Source organism: Acomys russatus, chromosome 22 (genome assembly GCF_903995435.1).
Source record: "Acomys russatus chromosome 22, mAcoRus1.1, whole genome shotgun sequence".
NCBI classification, from domain to species: domain Eukaryota; kingdom Metazoa; phylum Chordata; class Mammalia; order Rodentia; family Muridae; genus Acomys; species Acomys russatus.
This window is the reverse complement of record NC_067158.1, coordinates 28,882,329-28,904,391: the sequence shown is the minus strand read 5'-3', so window position 1 is coordinate 28,904,391 and position 22,063 is coordinate 28,882,329. Positions and strand designations below refer to the sequence as shown.

Genomic DNA, 22,063 nt, shown 5'->3' with positions numbered 1-22,063 from the left:
ACAAACTGGATGATACCCCTGCCTCCACTTCCCAAGTGCCGGAATTCCAGGCCTGACTACCACCCCTAGCTTATACAACACTTCCTATAGAGGGACCAGGAGCACTTCATCCACTGACAACCCACTGGATGATTCAGATAGTCTATCTCCCCCACAGAAGCTGGGTTGCCTTCTGGCCTACAGTGCATCATCCTATGATGACCCTACAGGTCATGTGTAATCCCTGTGGGACTTGTAGGCCCAGTATGTATGACTAATTAACAGTGCAGATCTTATTTGTCTGGAGATGGTACCACGTGTTCGGACATCCTGCCTCTCCATCCTGCATGGACCACTCCCTTCCCAGTGTGGGTGCCCGCTCATCATCACTCACGTGAACACCAAGTGCTCCCAATGCCTCAGCTCTGCCTGTTCCTCGGTGCAGGCCTCCGGAGCATCCTGCTGTAGCCGCTGCCTCACACCCTGCACCAGCTCCTGGCCCCGTTCTCTCTCTTCTGCCTCCAGCTGCGCAGTGCGGGCAGCCGACTCCCGGCTGTGCTCCTCCAAGATCTGCTGCAGGAAGAGCCAGGGAGCGCTGCGTTTCAGCAGCTCCTGGGTCATGGCCGTGCTCTGCAGGCGCCTCAGGTCCTCCGTGGCTTTCTCAGACAGTGACACAGTCAGGAGACGGAGGTCGTCCAGGGCAGCCTGGTCCAGACGTTCCTGCAGCTCCTCCAGGGCAGCGGTGTGCTCGGCCATCACGCTCCTCCACTGGCGCAGGTACTGGATTGAATCCTCCGCAGTGCTGGAGGCCTCGCCCAGGGACACCTGCTCCTTCTGCTGCTCCTTATGCTGTCAGGAATGTGAGAAAGTGGCCACTAGATGGTCAGGACTCATGTGTGTAGGAGCACAGACAGTCAGGGGGTGAAGTGAAGAGGTACAGTACTTCTTTTCAAAACTCAAGGGGACACAGAAGGCATGTACAGCCTTGTCCCCAATAATCTCACACTTAGAAAACTGGCACAAGCGAACATCAGGATCTTGTAGCATATGTCTATCACCCTAGCCTCCTGGAAGACGGAAGCAAGAGGAGGATTGTAAGTTCAAGGCCAGCCTGGGCAACATAGCGAATCCTGTATCAAAGTAAAGAGTAAAAGTGAAAAGAAGGCTCGGGATGCAGCTCAGTACGAGTTGCTTACTTAGCTTTGGCTCAGGCCTCAGCAAATACACAAGCTCACATACACATGCACACACATACACACAATGGTTAAGGATTTGTGTTGGAAAAAAAAAAGAATTTTGTGTTGAAAATAGCTACATAATGACTAGGTAAAGCCCAAGAGGTAGCCCACTGGGGTTCTATCCTGACTTTCTCGCATCCAGAAATCTAGCTCTCCCTCTGCCTCTACTTCTTGATCTGTCCATTGGAAATACTAACAGCAACTACACTACAGTGTGGACCCTTATGAGCTGCTCACTCCATGTCAGCCCTTAGGAAGATGCCTATGGCAGAGTCTGCAGTAGTGCATACTTGCTGTTGGCCCTACCATGTGTGTGTCATGTGGTCACTGAAAACCATGACATGTGAGTAGGGAAGCCAATGATGGTGCCTGTGAGAGACACGTTCATGAGGAAGTCCGTGGAGCCCCTTACGGAATACCCTAAGCAAATCCTGGGTGAAAATCATCGGGTGCTAAGGCTTGGATGTAGGAAAGACTTGCCCTGCATGAAGATGCCGTCATGTCATCACTATAACAGTGGGTCCACAGTCTCCATTCTATTTAAGAGCATGAGGTTCTTCTCTTCCATCCGTTCATGCTGTGACCAGTGCAACCGGTCATTCAGTCTTCCATTATTTTTTCGAGTCAATTATTTATTGACTGCATGTGTCAGGCCATGTCCTTGTTATTGGGGACACACCACACAGCCTTCATGGAGCTATTACTACTCCTGAGTCACTCACAACATTTATCAAAAGTAACTGCAAGCAGTAATATTTGCAAGAGACTGCCAAAATCCATAGAGAGGTCTGGAGTCCAGTTCTTCTACCTCGGATGGAGCCACATCATCTCGGAAATGTGGCTCTAAGAACTGGAAGGGGTGGCGTTAGCAATGGGAGGTTCTTCAGTGATGGAAGTCAGAAGCATGGATTTCTGTTGGACACAACTTGATAGTAAAATGCAGTTTCTGGGTTTCTTTATCAATGTCACTCTCAATCACAGTCAGAGAAGCTTCTTTTTGCAGTAGATGGTGGCTAATACAGAGACTCATAGCTGGTCAAAGTGTAGAGAACAAGTGACTGTGTCACACTCTCAAATGGGACATCTACCCCACACCTCCTCCCACAAAGGCTCAGGGAACATTGAGGGAAGAGAGGGCAGAGAGATAGTAAGAGCTGGAGGGTTTGGAGAAGTGCCACATATAAAGGAGTCTTACCCAGGCATGACAAGGATGAACTCTCAACAACTCGCTACATGCACAAAGACCTGCATTAAATCAAACCATTACATCAACATTCTGACATGATGAGAGAGGGGCTCAGATGACGCACTCCTGGCTGAGGAGCTACAGGCTGTCAAGAACTGCAGGGGAAAGTCAGTTTTCTTCAGCGATGTAACACTTGGTGTGTTGCCAATGAGTAGTGGTCGGCCTTAAACCCATGTGACTATGGGCAACACTAATTAGACTCAGCAGGATATATATGTGAATATATATAATATATATGTACATGTATGTACATATACATGTATATAAAGAGAAAGAGAGGGAGGAAGGGAGAAAGGGATGAAGGGAGGGTGGGACAGATCAGACAGATGGCTCAATGGTTAAGAGCACTGGGTGCTCCCCCAGAAGACCTGGGTTCCATTTCCAGCACCAACATGGTGGCTCACAACCATCTATAATTCCAGTTCCAGGGGCTCTGATACCCTCTTCTGGCCTCTATGAAGAGCAGGTAGGCTTATGGTACACACACATACATGCAGGCAAAAGATCATACACACAGTTTAAAAACAAGAAGAAGAAGAAGAAGAAGGAGAAGGAGAAGGAGAAGGAGGAGGAGGAAAAGAAGAAGAGGAGGAGGAAGAAGAAGAGGAGGTAGAGGGAAGAGGAGGAGGAGGAAGAAGAGGAGGAAGAGGAAGAGGAGGAGGAGGAAGAGGAAGAGGAGGAGGAGTCATCATGAAGTTTAGAAGGGAATGTTGGAGAATGTTGGGGAAGAGATGTGGGAAGGATTAGAGGGGGATGTGGGGGTGGAGAAGATACTATTCATGGACAAGATTATCAAAGAATAAACAAGTTTCTAGTGATGCAGCTAAAAGCCTCCTGGCTCTCCCTTCTCTCTTCTTCACCCAGGGGGGCTGCCATGCTACCTCATGTCACCCTGGGGTCCCTGAGGCCCCATGTAACTTCCAAATCTGTCCTGACTTCTCACAAAGCTCCAGGTGCTGTCAATTCATGTGGTTGCAAGCTTTCATCTAGCCACCTACTAGAACCTTCTATGGTTATGTCTTCCCAAAGCTCTCCCAACAAGCTTCCTAAATCACAAACTCCTTCTCCTTTGTCTGAATGTAGGGGGTCAGCCTTCAGGCTGGCATACCGTGCCTCCCTTGACTTGGCCCTGCTTCTGGCTAGCTCCCCTCCAGCCCTTGCCTCTCTTCACATTTTGGCCCCATTCTTCTCTCAGAGCTTGCCATTCTGTCAGCAGTAGTGCATTCTGGTCTCAGCACTTAAACTTGGAACACAATGCTGTTCCGCTGCCAGCACTTTGTACTCATCCCTCTCGTCTGCCTCAAATGCCTATTTGTCCTTGAAGGGACTCTAGCCAGCTCTAAGCATGGCAAACATGGCTCTGGGAGGCCTTGCCCTTCTCCTCATTCCCTCTGCCTTGCTAAAAAACCATTAGATGACATTCCTAAAGCTAGCCCACCAAGGTCTATTATTCTCTCTTTTGGCCACTTCCTCCTTCTGAGGCTGACTACCAAGGTCCAGCTATCAAAGTATTGAAATACAGCAATCAAAAGTCCCCTTGCTCATGTAATTAACATGTCCAATTAAAATTAAACACCTCATCTTAACACAGGGTTTCTCTTTTTATCTTTATAAACCACCATTTTTCTATGGCCCACACCTGTCTCCTCTCTATCCAGAGGCAGTCCTTTGTCCCTCAACCCTCCCCCATCTCCTATGTTCCCTCCCCCTTCTCTTTTGTCCTCTATCTCCTGTCCTTGTCTGTTATTCCTTGCCCTTTGTCCCTCTCAGACAAATAAATCTTCTTTATGCTGAAAATTTGGTCTTGGGGGTCCTGAGCTAATACTGATCCTTTCCGTCCTTATATCCCATCTATACTGTACGTGCTCTGGAAAGCCTTCCCCAGCGAAAGACTGACCGTCACTCTTGCACCTCATAAGGACTGAAGACACTTTCCTTTCAAACACACAGGGCTAATTAAACATAAAAGTCACACCTATCATCATCTTTGGATTCCCTTCCAATGCAGACATTACTAGTCCACCACAAACTCTGCTGTAAGGAGACACAGAATCCTCCTTCACATAGCATTCTAAGAAGTCACTACTAATCAACCACGGATGGCGGATCATGCCACCAGCTCTGACCATCCTGTGCCTGCTACCCTGAGGGGAGGGCGCTGCAGAGATAAAGAAGAGCACAAAGAAAGCCTCACATACCTTCTGCAGAAGCTCTCGCCTTCTCTTAGTTACTAATTTTTGGTGGAGCTTTTTCTTTTCCTGCCTTAAGTCATTGTCCAGCTTCTGCTTTATAGAAAAGGTTTCCGTCTGTGCTCGCTCCAACAGCATTTCCATCTGATCTTCATCCAAGTACCCGGCCCTACATGGAGAATATGGAAAGTCAGAATGTGCAGGCTCCATCCCATCCCTCCATTCTGCAGGCTGGATGGCTTCGTGACTGGGTGACTGGGTGTGTAGCTCTTATTAGGCTGCTCTCAAGCTGGAAAACCTCCAGGAGGAGAAGCTGCCACTGAGACACAGGCATGATAGCAACAGAGCAAGGTCAGGGTGCAAGAAGACGGAAGGAGAAAGCTCAGCCCAGAGATCTGATGGATCAGAAACAGGCAGAGGAGGCTTGGGGAGAAAAAGATGTCTGCAGAGACCACTGGGTAGGAAGAGTGCTTCCCAAGGAGAAGAGGAGGAGATGAAGAATCCTGGGTCAGAAGGCCGGAAAGCCAATGAGAGGCTGTGGATGGCTTGGGTAGTGACTCAGAGGACGCCAGCATACAAACAGGAGGACTCTTGCTATGGTCTGAATGTTCCCTTCAAAACACGGGTTGTCATTTAATTTCCTATATGAGTCTTAGCCAGTTAGCTAAGTCAGGAAAGGGGGATGCTTCTGAAGAAAGAAAGAGGGCAGCAAGAGAGGAAAAGAAGGGACAGAGAATGTGTGTGTGTGTGTGTGTGTGTGTGTGTGTGTGTGTGTGTGTGTGTTGGTATGATGTGTATGTGTGTGTACAGGAACAAAGTGTAATGGTATGCATATAAGAAAATTCCATAATGAAACTCATCACTTTATATACTAACTCAAATTTTAATTTAAAGAGACAATGAATGCTATAACTGCAGGAGTAGGTTAACTGTGGAAGGGGGAATCTCATCCCCTTGTCACTCCCTTCTCTTGCAGGCACTGTCACCAAATAAACTTGCATTGTGTCCAGCCAGGTATTCTTCAGTAGCAATAGAAAAGAGACATCACCAAAATGTGGGTAACACGCAACTCATGAGGTCCCAAGTAGAGCAAACCCCTGCTCCCCCTCACCCCTCACCCCCACCCCACCCTGAATGTCACAGCTTCCTCTGCATCAGCCACTCCATCTCTGCCCTCAGACTGAGACTCTCATGCCAGCATCTGGGGCCTCTGCCCTCTAACTGGAACTGGCTTACAACAGGTGGAGGGACTTGCCAACTTACCATGTGAGCCACTCCCTACACTGGCTCTCCTAATGTCTGTCCTGATGTTTCTATTTGTCCTAGAATCTTGACAAGTGTGTGTTTCTCCTGATATTGGTATCCCCCACCTGTTTGCATCCCTTGGCTGTGTGCCCCAGTTCAAGACAGATCAGACAATCCTGATGGAATGAAACAGGAAGGAAAGGTAACAGGTGCTTTAGGAATGTAAGTCCACGGCTGGGAAAACAAGCAAGTGGCCAACGTGGTTGCTGTACACGTATAAGGACTTAAGCTCAGATCGTAGCATCAGTGTGAAAATCTAGGCATGGTAGAACACATCTGTCACCCCAGGCAGGAGACGGGGTGGTGGTGGTGATGGCGAAGTGGGTAGAGATAAGTAGATCCTAGGAGTTTTCTGGCCACACAGGATAGCCAATCTCTGAGCCCCAAATTCAGTAAAAAAAAACTCTCCTGAATAGTAAAGTGGAAATCCAGAGAGGAAAAGACTCAGTGCTCACCTGCCGGCCTCCATTTGTACATACACAGGCAGGCACACCCTCCTACCATGTGCACACACACACACACACACACACACACACACACACACACACACGCGCGCGCGTGCGCAAACACACACACACACACACACACACACACACACACACACGCACACATACACACATGATAAGGCATAAGATGGCCTCCCCCAGAAACTGCTCAGGGCAGCCAAGCAGCTGCCATTTCTTCAGGCTGAGGCAAAGAGCCTTCCTTTCACTTTAGTGAAAATTAATTAGGAATGCCAAGCAGGCTGCAGTGATGACTCCATTATCATATCAGAATAGGCAGTGCCTACATAATCTGCATCTTATTGAGTCTTTATTAACCACAGCAGGAAGCGATAAAGTCCCCATAACATGACCTGAGGTGTAGAACCAATTCACAAAACCGTGCGTGGTCACGAGCAAGACAGCCTCACGTGGTCCCTGTTTCTCTCAGACCTAGACACCACATTTCACTGTTTACGAGGAAGCTGCCTCAGAAGTGCCTGACACCACCCACCTTACCATGCATGGTCCCCAGAACTGCTGAGAAAAACCATACAAGCCTGAGCCAAAGCTGCATGTCTACTACACTCAATGGAGAGAGTCAATGCTAGTCCCAAAGGGAAGTGGGCTGTCCCACCACAGGCAGTGTCAGCCTTCTTCATGGATTTATCCAGAAAAGGTGGCTCAGAATTTGCTCCACTCAAAGACAGGAGCATAAAGCCATGAGCCAGAGCTGGCAGAAGCTGAGTGGTAGGGACATAGGGGAGGACATCATACAGTTGTCTTGACTACCATGTATGCTTTTTAGAAATCTACTGAGAGGGAATTTTACAGCAAAAAAAAAAAAAAAAATCCTCATGACAAACCAGGTGACAGCATTCGGGCATAGCTGACTGGATGGGAGGGACTGGTCTTGGGAGTGGGTCAGCCTCCCTCTGATGTTGGGCAGGAAGGCTGGGGCAGCGTCTCTGTCTCCCTCAGGAGGCTACACGCCCTTACCTCTCATGTTTGTGGATGAGGCTCGTCAGTTGGGCAGCCGCAGTGCTCAGCAGCCCTTGCACACGGGTCTCCACGGCCTGCAGGCTCTGGACCAGGTACTCCCTATGGCCAAACCTCTTGCTGAGATGGTACCGCTTGGTGGCCTGGAAGAAGTCTGTCAGCTCTTCCACACTCTCCTGTTTTACAAGATAAGATGCGTGGCTTATTGGAATGTTAAGAAAAGTCTTGGCGGACACTTAAAATATGGCTTTTCCATTGGGGTGAACACCTTGAACCTTCCTGCTGTGACAAAGGTCATAAGGAAGTGTGGTGAGCATAAGAGGGCTCTGAGAAGTGCCCTGGTGACCAGATGTAAGCCACCTTCCCTTCAGCAACATGTCTGCACCACCAAGCAAGACCCATGTGTGACCTATGCCATCACTCACCCTGCGTCCACCATTCACAGCCCAGATGGGGATGTCTCACAGCCTTATATCATGGGACAAGTGTTCGTGTTCTAGGGTGAATCAGCCAGTTAGCCAGCCCCATGGTAGCCAAGGAGACAGAAGAGGTAGGGCAGGCACACAGGACAGCGGAAGGGAGTCATGGTAACAACTTTGGGCTCAAGTCTGTGTGTCCTCTGTGGAATCTCTAGGTATGAGCCCTCTGAACCTCCCCCATTTTATTTGAAGGAGTGAACAATTATTTCCAATCTACACATAAGGAAACCAAGCCCACAGCACACATCACATTGCTGGAAATAGCTGGGCACAGATGAGGAAACTTGGTTCACATCATGCTGCTAGAAGCACCTAAGCTGGGTTCTGAAGCTGGGTTCCAGACTCTATAGTCCTGAGGGGTTGTCCTCCAAACCCAGCTTTCACCAGCATCCCAGTAACAGTACTGGTCTGCTCAGAGCAGTGGCCATCCCACTAGCCAGGGCTGCTTCTCTCTGTGGAGACACTAGGTACATATAGGCTACCCACTTGAGACCGGTGATAGCTGGACAGTCCCTCTTCCACATAAGCCGTGGTCTGTCCATGTTCCAACATGTGAGGATTGGCGCTGTCCAGCCAGACACTGACTGCATGCTCAGGAATGTGAAGCACAGCTGGCCTTCCCAAGGGCCTTCTGGGCACCACAGCTCCCAAGCTAGGATTGTTGCAGCAACACTCCACTGTAGTGCAGAGTGGTGGTACTAATCCCAGTGGGGTGGGGTGGGTCACCTTTTTATTCCACAGTGACATGTGCCCTTTCCCAATGTACTTGGCATCAGCACTGTGCATCATGGGATTGAAGTAAACCCAGCAACAGTCCATACATCTGTCATGTTGTGGGGTCCAGACCATCTACCTGAACAGCTACTATCACAGCGTCTTAGTGGGGGAAACCTAGTTGCATATGGAGTGATAGTGTGTTCTCTCTGAGTGTCTTCTGAGCATGGTGGTGGCTTCCTAACAGGCTTGGTTGGGGCGATGCTGTCTCCCTTCCCGGCCCATATTAGACCTGCTCACTTGGCCTCTGCCAGAACCCCCAAATCAGGAGCTAAATGTTGGCAGGTCACTGTCAGCAGCCAGTGGTTAAAGGACAAAAGCTGAGTCCTATACCCTCCTGGCTGCTCCTCTGTTGCTCTAAGTCATTTCAAAGTGGAGAAACTTCCCACAATACTAACATGATCAGAAAACTACCTTCACTATCTAGTAGGAACTGACTCAGTCTACATGAACAATTTTTACACTTGCATTTATGGGCCCATCTAAACATAGGCCCTAAATCCTAGATATATCATCAATTGTGCCATATGTGCGTGTGTAAGAGCATCATCTACTATCTAGTGGTATTTGCACTACTACTAGAGACTTGTGTGTCTCAAGTAGGTATTTGTGTGTCAGTGTGTGTGTGTGTGCCTGTGTGTGTGTGACACATTTTATGCAAAGCACCGACTTGCCATGGACCAGCTCTTTAAATTTCACTGCACCAGGACCCACAGCTGATACAGGTGGAACCACAATCCAGCCCGAGTCAGCCTGAGCCCATGACTTGCACTACAAGCTACCTTCTGCCTTCCATGCCAGACACTCACACCTCTATCAAGAGGAAGAAGGGATAGAAAGCTCACCAGTTCCTAGCACAGAAGGAAGACAGGACTCAATGCTAGAAGAGATAATCACTGGGGGGTTTAGAAAACGCCTTTCTACCAGGGCAGGCCTGATCGCAGGCATTACCTGTGTTTTAGAGTAGTCTTGCAGCAGCATTTTAGCCAACTCAGGCCTCAGTTCCCCTTTGGCAACAGCACTCTGTATCTGGGTATAGACAATGCTGTGTAACTCGTTTCTCTGGAAAACAACCAGCTGCCTGTGCGCTTGGGCAAAGTCCTCTGCTTGGTGCAGAGCGAGGGACCTCTGCACGTCCTCTTGCTCCAGGTCATGGAGGGTCCGCAAAAGGTTGCTGCACTCTGCAGCAGACTGTGGAGAGAAGAGAAACCTGTGAGAGGCAGACAAACTGAATGTGAACATGTACACACACATACCCATGTGAGCACATGTGCACATGGACAATACACATGCAATAGCCACACAAGCACACTCAAAACAGACAAAGAATGCACGGCATCCACACATTGTATTGCATGCATGTGTCATGCACAGGCACAGTGCATGTGTACTGTAACTACATATGAACCATGTGCAATATATATAGGAACATATGTATGTCTGCACAGATATATACACATCTTCACTGTGTACCTGCATGTGTGTGCACACACAGCAGTACATCCAAAGTCAGACAAGTGTGTGTGTGTATACATGGTACTCAAACCACTACACAAATGCAGTCATGCATGAACACAGAGTACAGAGACATACGCACCATAGTGTACATGGTTGCACATGTGTGCACATATGCACACACACACACACACACACACACACACACACACACACACACACACACACAGCCCCAAGTCTGCAGTGTTGAGACTGAGAGTCCTGAGAAGAAACTGTTCCAACCCATCCTTCCTTGTTATCTGAATTTCCTGCCAGAACAGCTGTAAAACACAAAGTTCACAGTGGGCGGGCATGTGCCAATTTGCAAATCAGATTGCTTGAAAAGTGTCTGCAAAAAATGGAAATCTCGAAGTGTCAACAGATCGCACAGTTAGACTCACAAGATGACGCCCAGCACTTTTACTTCCAGCATCAATGAGGAGAAAAATGCCAGCAATTGGGCCTGAGCTCAGCTCCAGCTAAGAAATGGTACTTTGTTGCTTGTGCGGACATCTGGGTGGCTGAACCACAAGGACAGGATTCCCAACTGGAGGGAGGTCCTCTTTACCCTTCATGGGTAGGTGAGATCATAGGACCTCAGTGGCAATGTCACGTGACACTTCCACGTGTGAGGGTGTAAACTGGAACATGATAGGATGACTGCTACTGAGATTTCCTTCCATGGCAACACACTCCCCCCTCCTCATGTGTGTGTGTGTGTGTGTGTGTGTGTGTGTGTGTGTGTGTGTGTGTTTGTATGGCGGCCAGAGGTCAACATCTGTTATCCTCCTCTTTCATGCCCCCACCTTACTTATTGAAACAGGACCTCTCACTGAACCTGGAGCTCGCTGCTTCAGCTAGGCTGGCTCACCACTGAGACCCAGGGATTGGTCTCTGCCCTCCCGGAGGTGGGGCTACAGGTGTGGTAGAATGCCTGCTTCTACATGGGTGCTATGGATCCAAACTCAGGTCCCCACATTTGCACAGCAGGCACTTTACTCACTGATCCTTCTACCCCATCTAGTACCACATGCACACCTGGTACCTAGGAGATCAGAAGAGGACATCATAATATCCCTTTTTGTGAGCTGCCATGTGGGTGCTGGGAATCGAACCCAGGTCCTCTGGAAGAGCAGTCAGTGCTCTTAACTGCTGAGCTATCTCTCCAAGCCCTTGTTTTGTTTTGAGAAAGAGGGTCTTATATAACCTGAACTGGCTATGAGCTCACAAATAGTGGAGGATGACTCTGGACTCCTGATCCTCCTGCTCTATCTCCACAAATGCTGGGATTACAGGCATGAGCTACCATGCTTGGAGAAATCCACATTCTTAATATAAAGGCTTTCTATTTTAGATGTTGTCAGTAAAGGTGCATTAGTAAAAGGATACCATTAGAGATCCCCCTGGGCCAGATCTCTACTGAACTTCCCAGTGAAAGAAGGGTCTTTTCCTGGGGAGAAGGTGTGGCCACCAGAATGCTTCAGCCAACCACAGGCCGGCTTTGAGCTGCCCTGAGCTGTCGCTGTGCCCCAGCTCACTCTACACCATCTGAAATGTGGAATTAGGATTTCCTCAGTTACACTCCTTATACTCCACTCAGCAAGACTGGCAGGCTGTAAAACTGTTTTATAAAAATATGTCTATCAGAGATGCAATGCCAGGTTCCTATGCAGAAGGAGAATCTTTCTCTTTCAGAGACTTGAGAGGGAGTTAAGAAGCCTCCATGGACCCAGGCAGGATACAGGTCCTTAAATCACCAAAAGTGCCTGGGTGGAGAAGAGGGACCACCCGTGCTGTGTTGCACCACTCGCCCATTCTGTGGCCATCTGTGGCATTTCCAGTGTTCTGTTACCACTATTTGGGGTACTAGTTATATCAGGTGAGGAAGGAAAAGGGAGATCAGGACCTCAAGTGATCTTAGGAAGCTGCGCTGTGAGGTTCTGCGCTCCTGGGCCTCAGTTTCCCCACCTTCAAATGTAAATAATTTATGTTTTATGTCCGAGGTTTCCTTAAAAATGACATAAAATTATGAACCTCAACTTGACACCATCAAGAATCATCCGGCGAAGAGTCTCATTGAAGAATTGCCTTGACCAGGTCAGCCAGTGGGCATATATGGGGCTTGTCTTGACTACATTAATTAGCATGGAATGGTCCATGCTAATAGTGAGCAGCGTCATTCCCTAGGTTTGGATCTTGACCTATGCCAGAGCAGAAAGAGAGGGCTAAGTACTAGCACGCCTGTGTTCATTTCTTTCTCATCTTGACTACAGATGCCATATGGCCAACTGCTTCAGGTGTCTGCTGCCTCAACTTCCCAGTCATGATCAAGCATAAATAATCTAGAACTGTGAGCTAAAATAAACCTCTCCCACTAAGTTACTTTGCCACAGTACTTTATCATAGCAACAGGAAAAGCGCGTCAGTCTAAATATGAAATGCCCCCCAGAGGCTGACTTGGTCCCCAGCTGGTAGTGTTCTGGAAAGATTATGGAGGTGGAACCTTGCTGGAGGAAGTATGCCACCAGGGGTGGGCTTTTAGTTTCTATAATCTGACCCCACTTCCTGTTCTTTCTCTGTGCTTCCTGTGTGTGGAGGAAGTGTGATTGCTCCATCTCCTCACTCTCACCACCCTCACTCTCCTGTTGCCACGACTTCCCTGCTACGATAGAGTCTAACCCTTCGGACTGTCAGCCAAAACAATTTTTTTTCCTTAGCTTGCTTTCTGCCAGAGTATCTCATCACAGCACCAGAAAGGTAACACAAAAAGGAAACCCTTGACAGCACCCATAGCGCGGACACTAACAATGACTGAAGCCCCTGCTTCTCCCTCTCTCTTCACTTTAGCTGACACATGAAAAGAGCAACATGTGACATGTTGACGGGGCTGCCTTGTGGCGTTTCAGTATGAGGATACATTGAGTAATGTTGAGCTGAGTCCACACAGCTGCCTCCTCTAACATAACACATCTCCTTGAGGTGAAAACACACAAATCCTCCGGCTTTTAGAGATGTGCAGTCTGTCATGGTGGCCCATAGCCACTTGGCTGTTCAATGACCACTAGATCATCTCCTCCCGGTCCTCGGCTACCCAGGCACCACTAGCTGTGCAACACACCAGAGTATCTGCTTTGCTCTATCTGTGCCTCAGAGTCCAGTGCCCAACCTCCTGCATCTGGACTGGAGGCCCTACCGTGTCTTAACTTACTTCATGTTAACTTGCTTCACACACAGCCTTCTGAGGCGAACAGGTGAGCACGTACCACCTCTATTGTTCAAAGGGTGGAGAGGAGACCCCGGGAGGCCCAGCCTTCTGGAAGAGCAGGGTGCAACTCAAGCTAGAGCTTTTCAGGGGGACGTGCTCTGAAAGCCATAAGGAATAGAGTAGACTTGTAATACAGGCTGGCTTATACTATTTTTTGTAGAGAAAATCGAAAACCAAAACTCATAACGAATGCTGATGAGATGATGTTGGGCTTGCACAGCTAAATGCACTCTCCCTCAGGGCCTGGCTCAGGGAGCTGTGGGCTGAGCCACGGTGGTAGACAGAGCATTAGAGATGAGGGGGTCACCAGGGAAGCTGCAGTGAGCAGGGTAACATCCACCCCCTCCCCCTGCAAATACACGTACGCGTCTAGGTCCTGATCCCGTAACTTAGGAACCTATAAATCTGAACTTGGGAGGGTCTCTGCAGGTTGAACCAAGTTAAGGATCTCATAAGTGAATCAAATGACAAGTGTCCTCACAGGAGACAAGGAAGAGGGGACAGAGTTCCAGAAAGAAGCCATGAGAGGATGGAACAGGGGTAAGTTGACTTAGCTACAACCCCAGGAACACGGGGAGTCACCAGCAAAGCTGTCAGACAAGGAAAGACTTCCCTAAAGACTCCAAAGGATTCTGGGCCCTACCGAAGCCATGAATTGTAGTTCCGGCCTCCAAAACCACAAAAGACCAAAATTCAAATGTATTCTCTCTGTCTCTGTCTCTGTCTGTCTCTGTCTCTCTGTCTCTCTCTCTGTCTCTGCCTATGTCTGACTCTCTCTCTCTCTCTCTCTCTCTCTCTCTCTCTCTCTCTCTCTCTCTCTCTCTCTCTCTCTCACACACACACACACACACACACACACACACACACACACACACACACACACACACACGTACACACAGATGTATGGCACCCTGTTCTTGCAGTCTCTGCTAGCTAGTATAGCCACAAGCCCTGCCCTAAACAAGACAGCACTGAGACAAGGCAGGCCCTGGAGCAATGGAACAGGTGGAGCCCAGTGAACCCTGCCTTTACTGCAGTGTGTCTGTGCTGAAGACTGAGCGACTTTGAGCCACCAAGGGATGCAGCTTTTGGAAGTCATCACTCTTGCTGCTGTGGGCTTTCATGGTGATGTAGCTGCTTCTAAGTCTCCTATGCTCCCGTGGTAAGTTTAACAACCCACTGCTTCACTAAGCTAGACTCTGGTCAAAATGTTTTTTAGTTTGTCATTGGTGCTCTGTCTAACGGGAGTCAACATTTGTTCAGATCTCCACAGGAAGATCCAGGCTTGCCTGGCTCCAGAGACCTGTTCAGGACAGAGCTGTGATTTAGCAAATGGTATTCCCCAAAGTGACATATGTTCTCTGACATATAACCAACGACAAACTGGTCATGCCTTCTGCTAAATGAAGTCTTTCTACTCTCCCCATAACCACTATGGGACCACAAACAGAACTGTATCATTGCATGGCTAGCGTGCGTCCTTTTTTCAAATATGAGGATATTTCATTAGAACATAAGCTTCTTAAATGCAAGAGGTTGGTCTCAAGTCTGTATCTGTAGTCCCTAGCCTACAGGAAAGAAACAGTTAGTTCCACATAAACCCTTGTGAAATATCATAAATGGATTGATGGGGTAGGGGCCGGATGTGAGGGTATGTGAATAGATGGGTGAATGGGCAGAAGTGAAGATGAACAGACAGGTAGAAAGAAGGAAGGGCAGATAGAAGGAGATAGACAGATGGATCGGAATGAATAGGAATATGTGTGGTTTTAGATACAGATAGCAAAGTGGATGGTGGATCAATAGAAAGATATAATACTGTGTAGATGGATGAGTGAATGGGTGGATGCATAGATGCATGAATAGATGGATGGTGAATTTCTAGATGGATCGATAAATGGATAGATAGGTGACTGGGTGGGTGGCTGAATGCATGAATAAATGGTTAATGAATAGATGCATAGCTGGGAGGATGGATGCATAGAGAGGTAGTTAGGTGGATAGGTAGATGGATGAGTAGGTATGTGTATATATGTATGCATTATTAATGGTGGGCGGACCAATGGATGGGTAGATGCAGGCATGGATGGGTGGGTGGGTGGGTGGGTGGATGATAGGTAGAATGATATATGGGTGGATGGGTGGATAGCTAGGTGAACTGATATGTGGATGGATGGACAGATGAATGGGGTGATGAGCAGGTAGATGGATAGGTGGGTGATGTATGAACTGGTGAATTGATATGTGGATGGTTGTGTGGATGGATGGATGGATGGATGGATGAATGGACTGATGGAAAGATGGACTGGTTGGGGCACTGATTACTAACGAGACCTTGAGGAGGAATGAAGTATGTACAAGCCTTCAGGGCTGCCTTACCCTCTCACTAACTCGCCTCAACACCTCTTCTGCTTCCTCCATGGCCACCATCTCCCTCTGGTACTGGCTTTCTGTTTTCTTCCTCGTTTCTAGGTCACACTCTGCCGTCAGTGCCAACATCTTCCGCTCGTACTCCTCTTGGATCTCAGTTTCCAGCATCAGAAACTGCTTTTTGAAAGCAGCGGCCATCTTCCTCTCGGTTTGTGGAGAGAGTTGACCACTACTGGTCAGATTCCTCATCAGAAGGGCAATGATGTCCTTACTAATTTGGTTCCGACAAGCCTCCAGATCCGCATCTGCCTGATTCAGGGTTGCGATCTCCAACCTGAGAAACAGAGGTCGAGTGGGCTCCATTACATGAGAGCACGAGAGAACAAGAGGCTCCTCAAAACTGTCAGGATTTAAGGTATTCGTGGGTAAGGTCTCTTCTCTTTCTTTCCTCTCCTTCTCTTCCCATTTCCCCTCCTTTCTACTCTTTCATAATTTGAGTAAAAATGCTCCCCACAGGCTCATTTGATTATCGCTTGGTCATCTGTTGGTGGCACTGTTTGGGAAGGTTATGGAGCCATAGTAGCTATAGCCTGCCTGGAAGATGCAGGATGCTGAGTGTAAGCCTTGAGGCTGACAGCCCAGCCCTGCTTCCTGTCTGGTCTCTGCTTCCTGGTCCCTCCCCAAATGTGATCAGGCAACCTCACACTCTTGCTACCAGCCTTGAGCTGCTCCTGTGGCCACGCCTTCCCCATCATGACAGACCACTCCCTCAGCCAATGAGCCAAAGTCAATCTTACTTCCTTTAAACTGTAGAATGTCAGCAGCATGTGTAAGCCTCTCTGAACATCTGCCCAACTGGTTTCCAGATGTACAGCCGAGCAATGCACAAAGACCCTTCCTCTAAGTGGTAGACATCTTCTGTCACTTGGTGGGGATGTGACAATATAAACGTATGTGTTAGGGAAACCATCACAGAGAATCTTAATCATTTGAATGTGAAGAACACATGCTGGCTCATGTCAGTCTGCTTGAATTGTGTCCCTTTTCACCAGTCCCACTAGGCCTATTCTTTGCCATGTGTGTTCAAAAATTGAAAGCAAATCTTCGATATGCCATCTTATCTGGAAACCCTCCACGCACATCCATAACTGTCAAGAAGAGAGGTAGACAGATACACATACAGACAGGGAAATGGGTACCTGGCAGTTTGCCTACATATTTTTTTTTACCAGAATAGCTGTAGTAAAATATACCTTGAGTCAAAGGTACTTCCATAATGGCTATTTTTCTAGAAAAGGAATCAGTGCTCTTACCCAGGACCCGTCACTCCAACCCCCACCAGTGCCACTTTAAAGGACGCCCCATGCATTTGCTTCCTTCACTGTTGCAGCAAGTACTTAACTGCAAGGAAAACTCTGTTGGATCCAGAAAGAATCATAGGAGCTGCTTTAAAGCAGTGTGTGCACTGTCAAATGCTAAATGAGCCAGACAGAGCCCCACAGGTTCTGTGGGACGACAGCTGTGTTCTACTCTGAGACAGGCAAAACAGACTTCACACTCCAAAGCAGCCTGGTGGGGCAGAAAAAATAACGGGCTCCTTCACCAGGTCTTCAGTCCTGAACTCGTGACTAGAAGTCACACGGCTAAGGAGCTGAAGCTGCAGACGAAGCCACTGCTCAGCGGCTGGCTTTGGCACCCAAACCTCAACAAGGAGAGTTTCAACTTGGAAGAGCGAGGTGGAAGAGGAGCCAGGATCAGAGGAGGCAGTAGGAGGACAAAGGCAGGATTGACAGCTCTCAAGACCCATGAAGCGGTGAGCACTGAGTGAGGCTACTGCTTCTGGAAGCTGCAAAGCCTGACTGTCACCTGGAGAGACCCATCAGCCTCCGGTCTCCAGAACCCTAAGACAACACTTCTCTGCCACGAGCTGCCAAGCCTCAAGTGATCTGTTACAAGTGAGTAGCAAGCTCCCATACACCACGCTGGGTGGCCGCATCCATCACACTTTCCTGAATTCAGAAAATATGGCGACCTGCACTGGACAAATGGCATGTTCTCTTCTTGCTTTTTCTCATAGCTGCCACTTGCTAACCAGCGACGCTCAGTATAGGACTTCGTTTTCCCACCTGTATAATAGGATGGCAATGGTTTGCCGCTAATTGTTTTATCGAGGAAAGAAATAACAATTTCACAGCACAATTTTCTAGCATCTTGTTGGCCCTAAGTATTCGTAGTTCCCTCTGTGGCTCTTCCCTTCCCTGAGGAAACTGGCTGCTGAGGGGTCAGAGCTGGCAGCTCAGAGGTACTTTGGTTGCAGCCATTTCACTGCCAAATGCTTTGCATAGACTGTCAGAAGTGGCAACAACAAAAACAAAATACAAAAACTGTCAATGTCCCAAGGCCACAATGCACAGAAAAATAATCCCTTCAAATCAGTTAAATTTCCAGGCTATTAATGACACTGTGAATTGCCCAAAGGCTTTAGAAAAAGACAAATAGAAAAAAATTCCTTTCTTATACATAGCATCCGGTCACCTTTCCTTCCCTTGTAATCGCTTACAGGGCAATGCAAATACACATGATTCTCCATTACCCTAGGATTCCTTCATGGTGTCAGAAAGACAAGCACTTGGCATCACACGGGATAGGATTCAATACTCAAAATCCTGCACCACTCCCTGAACTGGTGCATCCACAGTAACATCTAAGAAACACCATTGTTTAGAATTTCCAAGAACTGATTATAATTAATAATTTGATTGGCTGGTGGTGACAAGGGTGAGAGCATCATTCATGCCTTCTTTCTCATTTAGCTTTTGTAAAAAAAAAAATTAAATGTTCTTATCAAATAGTGAGGCAAGGAATCAGAATATAAGGTTAGGAGCCGATCGATAGGCACTACAGAAAATGGGGGAAAGATTCATAAAGCAACGCAAAGAACAGTAATTCAGAAGGAAGCCTAAGCAGCCACAGCCTCTTTTAGAATGATTCTGCTGCCTTCGAGTTAGCTGGTGTAACCGTAGGTCCACAAAACACCCATCAGTATTAGCAAAGAGAAAATTTCCCTCATCAGAAGCCAATTTCCACAAAAAGAATACTGCAAGACTCCATGCTGAAGACGAACAGTACACTCATACCCCATCAACATAGGGGCCTGGCAGCGAGGAACAGGGGAAGCACCCCCTGAGTATCTTCAGTAAGTGGGAGCCACAAAGTGTGAGGGAAACATCGGGAAATCAATAGTAAGCCAGTGAGTCAGCAGCTTGTCACAAACCCAAATGCAGTGTAAGCCATGGGGTAGGCTCTTAGCATCTTTCCTACTGGACCCTCTTTCACCAAATATTTCCATGCAGAGAGGCCAGGCTGTGCCCGTCTCCAGGCACCAAGCTACTCCATAAGAGGAAACAGTCACTCATACACTATGTTCATACTGAGGCATGGGGTGGGAGCGGAGAGGAAAGCCTCTGCCCTCAAAGAACTTCTTGCTTATATGGGCAAGGCAGTACAATGATACAAGTCTCTCTCTCAGTCTCTCTCTCTCTCTCTCTCTCTCTCTCTCTCTCTCTCTCTCTCTCTCTCTCTCTCTCTCTCCCTCCCTCCCTCCCTCCTTCCCTCCCCCCCTCCTCCCCTCTTCCTCTTCTCTCCTCTCTCTCTCCCATATTCTCTCCTGCATGTGTAGTCACTTCTTGCAGCCAGGGATGCTATGAAGAAAAGTAGTTTGGGGATACACGGAGGAGCTCCTGCTACAGAGAGACATTTTCCTACCTCTGTGCGACCCTCCAATCTACTGTGCCATTGCAGCTGCTACTCTGACCTATTCTTTCTGACGCTCAGGTACCCAGACCCCATCCCACCTCTAGTATGTGCTGCCACCAGCACTCAGCTTAGTGGGTCTTCTCTCAGAAGTACTCCTGGGCCTCAGAAGAACATCCCAGATGTGGTGGTGCACTTCTGTAATCCCTGCACTGGAGGACCAATAGTTCATGTTCATCTTTGGTCACATAGCAAGTTCTGAGGCTAGCCTGGGTTACATGAGACCCAGTCTTCAAGAAGGAGAAGGATAGGGAGGAGGAGGATGGGGGAGGAAGATGGGAGGAGGAGGATAGGGAGGAGGAGGATGGGGAGGAGGAGGATAGGGAGGAGGAGGATGGAAGGAGGAGGATAGGGAGGAGGAGGATGGGGAGGAGGAGGATAGGGAGGAGGAGGATAGGGAGGAGGAGGATGGGGAGGAGGATAGGGAGGAGGAGGATGGGGGGAGGAGGACAACTAGAAGGAGGGGCCTTGAATCCCCACACCAAAGTATTTGTATTCTGCCCATGTACACAGAAAAAAAAAAAAAACCAGTATCCAGGCAGCGCCCACCACTATGCCGAGCACAGAACAGGAGCTCAGCCAGGATCTGCTTAAAATACTGGTCAATTGATTAATTTTTTAAAAGTGCTTCAAGCATGAAGAAACAACCCCCCAAGGAATAAATGACCCAAAGAAGCCAACAAATGAGTGGCTCCATCTTCCTGGGTTGTGGGCTTTCACACAAGAGGACCACAGGCACTGCTTTGCAGAGTGCCTGAAAGAATAAAAAAGATGGGTATTGTAAGAATAAAAGTACCATATGGTCAGCATAAAACAAACTAACCGAAGTGTGTGTATTTACACTTCCAGCACAACAAATATTCTGTACACACCTACTGCATACAAAACAACCTGCAGACTGCACAGGGACTGCAATGGCAGCTCAGAGCCGCCAGTGAGATAGCAGAGAAAGAAACGCACCTCTGAACTTCTTCCTCCCTTGTGCTCTCTGTCTCGGCAGCATCTGCAATCAGTATTTATAAGGGGCCGTTCTTCAGCAGCACGGGGGCTCTGAAAACACTCTAGCCTGGGTGCAAGTCCATTCCCACCCACAGGACCTCATGCAAACCAGTGGGCCTCTCCGAACGGCAGGTCCCTCATCTGAAAACTGAGTGGCAGTGAGAATTTCATATGATGCCAGATGCTTGATGTGACCAGGCTTCCAGTAAGGTAGAGCTAAATTTCTAGAAGCATGGTATGCTTCTAGAACCTACTGTGATCAGCCAAGCCTGCCTAGTTTCTCTTCCTCGTAGCAGCATGTGCTGGGACCAAGCTCAATTCCACCGTGACCAGTCAGGGAGCCTGATAAAAACCAAAGAGCACAGAGGATAAAAACCGCTTTCCCATCCTCTCTGTGAGAGCTAGCCTGTGAATAAACGACGCAGAGCAGAACATGCGAGCAAGCCCAGGGCATTCTCTGTTAGCAGTAAAGTCAGCAGCAAGAAAAGGGCACAGTGCCGCCTAGTCTTGGAAACGTGGCAACAATTAAGACACCTGTTTGCACAGTGAGAATCCCAGCTAGACCTCTGGTGAGAATTGTAGGCAGGATAAATGACTTACTAGAGAAAAGGGCTATTTTTAGTAGAAAGCCCATGAGAGACTGATTTCCATGCAATCTAAGCCCCTGATATTTCCTTTGTGGGGGCTCCTAACCCTTACTAGAGGTCAACATAATAGATAAAAGGTAACTGACAATTCTAGAAGGGAGGGAGGGTGGGAGGGAGGGTGGGAAGGAAAGGGGAAGGAGGGAGGGAAGGAAGAAGGAAGGAAGGAAGGAAGGCAAATAGGCATGCAAGCAGACAGACAGGCAGGCAGGCTGCTGTCCAACTACTGAGGCTGAAACACAGTTTTAAGATTGAGCTGGGGCTGGGGGTGGGAGTGAATGGAGAGATCGCTCAGAGGTTAAGGCCACTGACTGCTCTTCAAGAGGACGCCCATCATCAACTCCAGTGCCATGGGATCCAACATCTTCTGGCCTCTGTGGGAACCAGACACACATGCAGGCAGGTCACCCATAATAATAAAACTTATTTTTAAGACTGAGCTGGGGAAGCAGGATGAGGCACTGGGAGAAGATGGGATGGATTTCAGTCTTGGGATGAGCCCACATTTGCTGATCAATGTGAAGCACTCTTCAGACAAGATAAGTTCAGCAACCAAGGTGAAACAAAGAGAAGGTTCCAGAGCCTGAGAGTCACCAATAAAGTCGACACTGCAGTATCAGAATAAGCAAGTTGCAACACCTGTGATGGGCATAGAGGAAGGCTGGGCTCCTTAAACCCTTCGCATCTGCAATCAAAGGCAGAGGGTGACCACGCTCCTGCCTAAGAGGCCTGCGACATTAGGTCAGAAGAGTGCAAAGCCCCGCATGTGTGCAAATTAAACACCCAG

At 48.3% G+C, this 22,063-nt stretch overlaps 1 protein-coding gene across 1 annotated transcript in view; it reads right to left on the bottom strand.

The window, feature by feature from the left end:
* The window catches only part of Evc2 (EvC ciliary complex subunit 2), an 84,407-nt gene that overhangs the window by 36,814 nt on the left and 25,530 nt on the right, over positions 1-22,063 (bottom strand). Inside the window, exons 8-12 of the mRNA XM_051164847.1 lie at positions 15,830-16,154; positions 9,643-9,882; positions 7,439-7,614; positions 4,662-4,821; positions 374-828 (exon numbers count right to left, since the gene is read on the bottom strand). Of these exons, the coding sequence (XP_051020804.1) occupies positions 374-828; positions 4,662-4,821; positions 7,439-7,614; positions 9,643-9,882; positions 15,830-16,154 (1,356 nt within the window). The remainder of the gene's footprint in view (positions 1-373; positions 829-4,661; positions 4,822-7,438; positions 7,615-9,642; positions 9,883-15,829; positions 16,155-22,063) is intronic.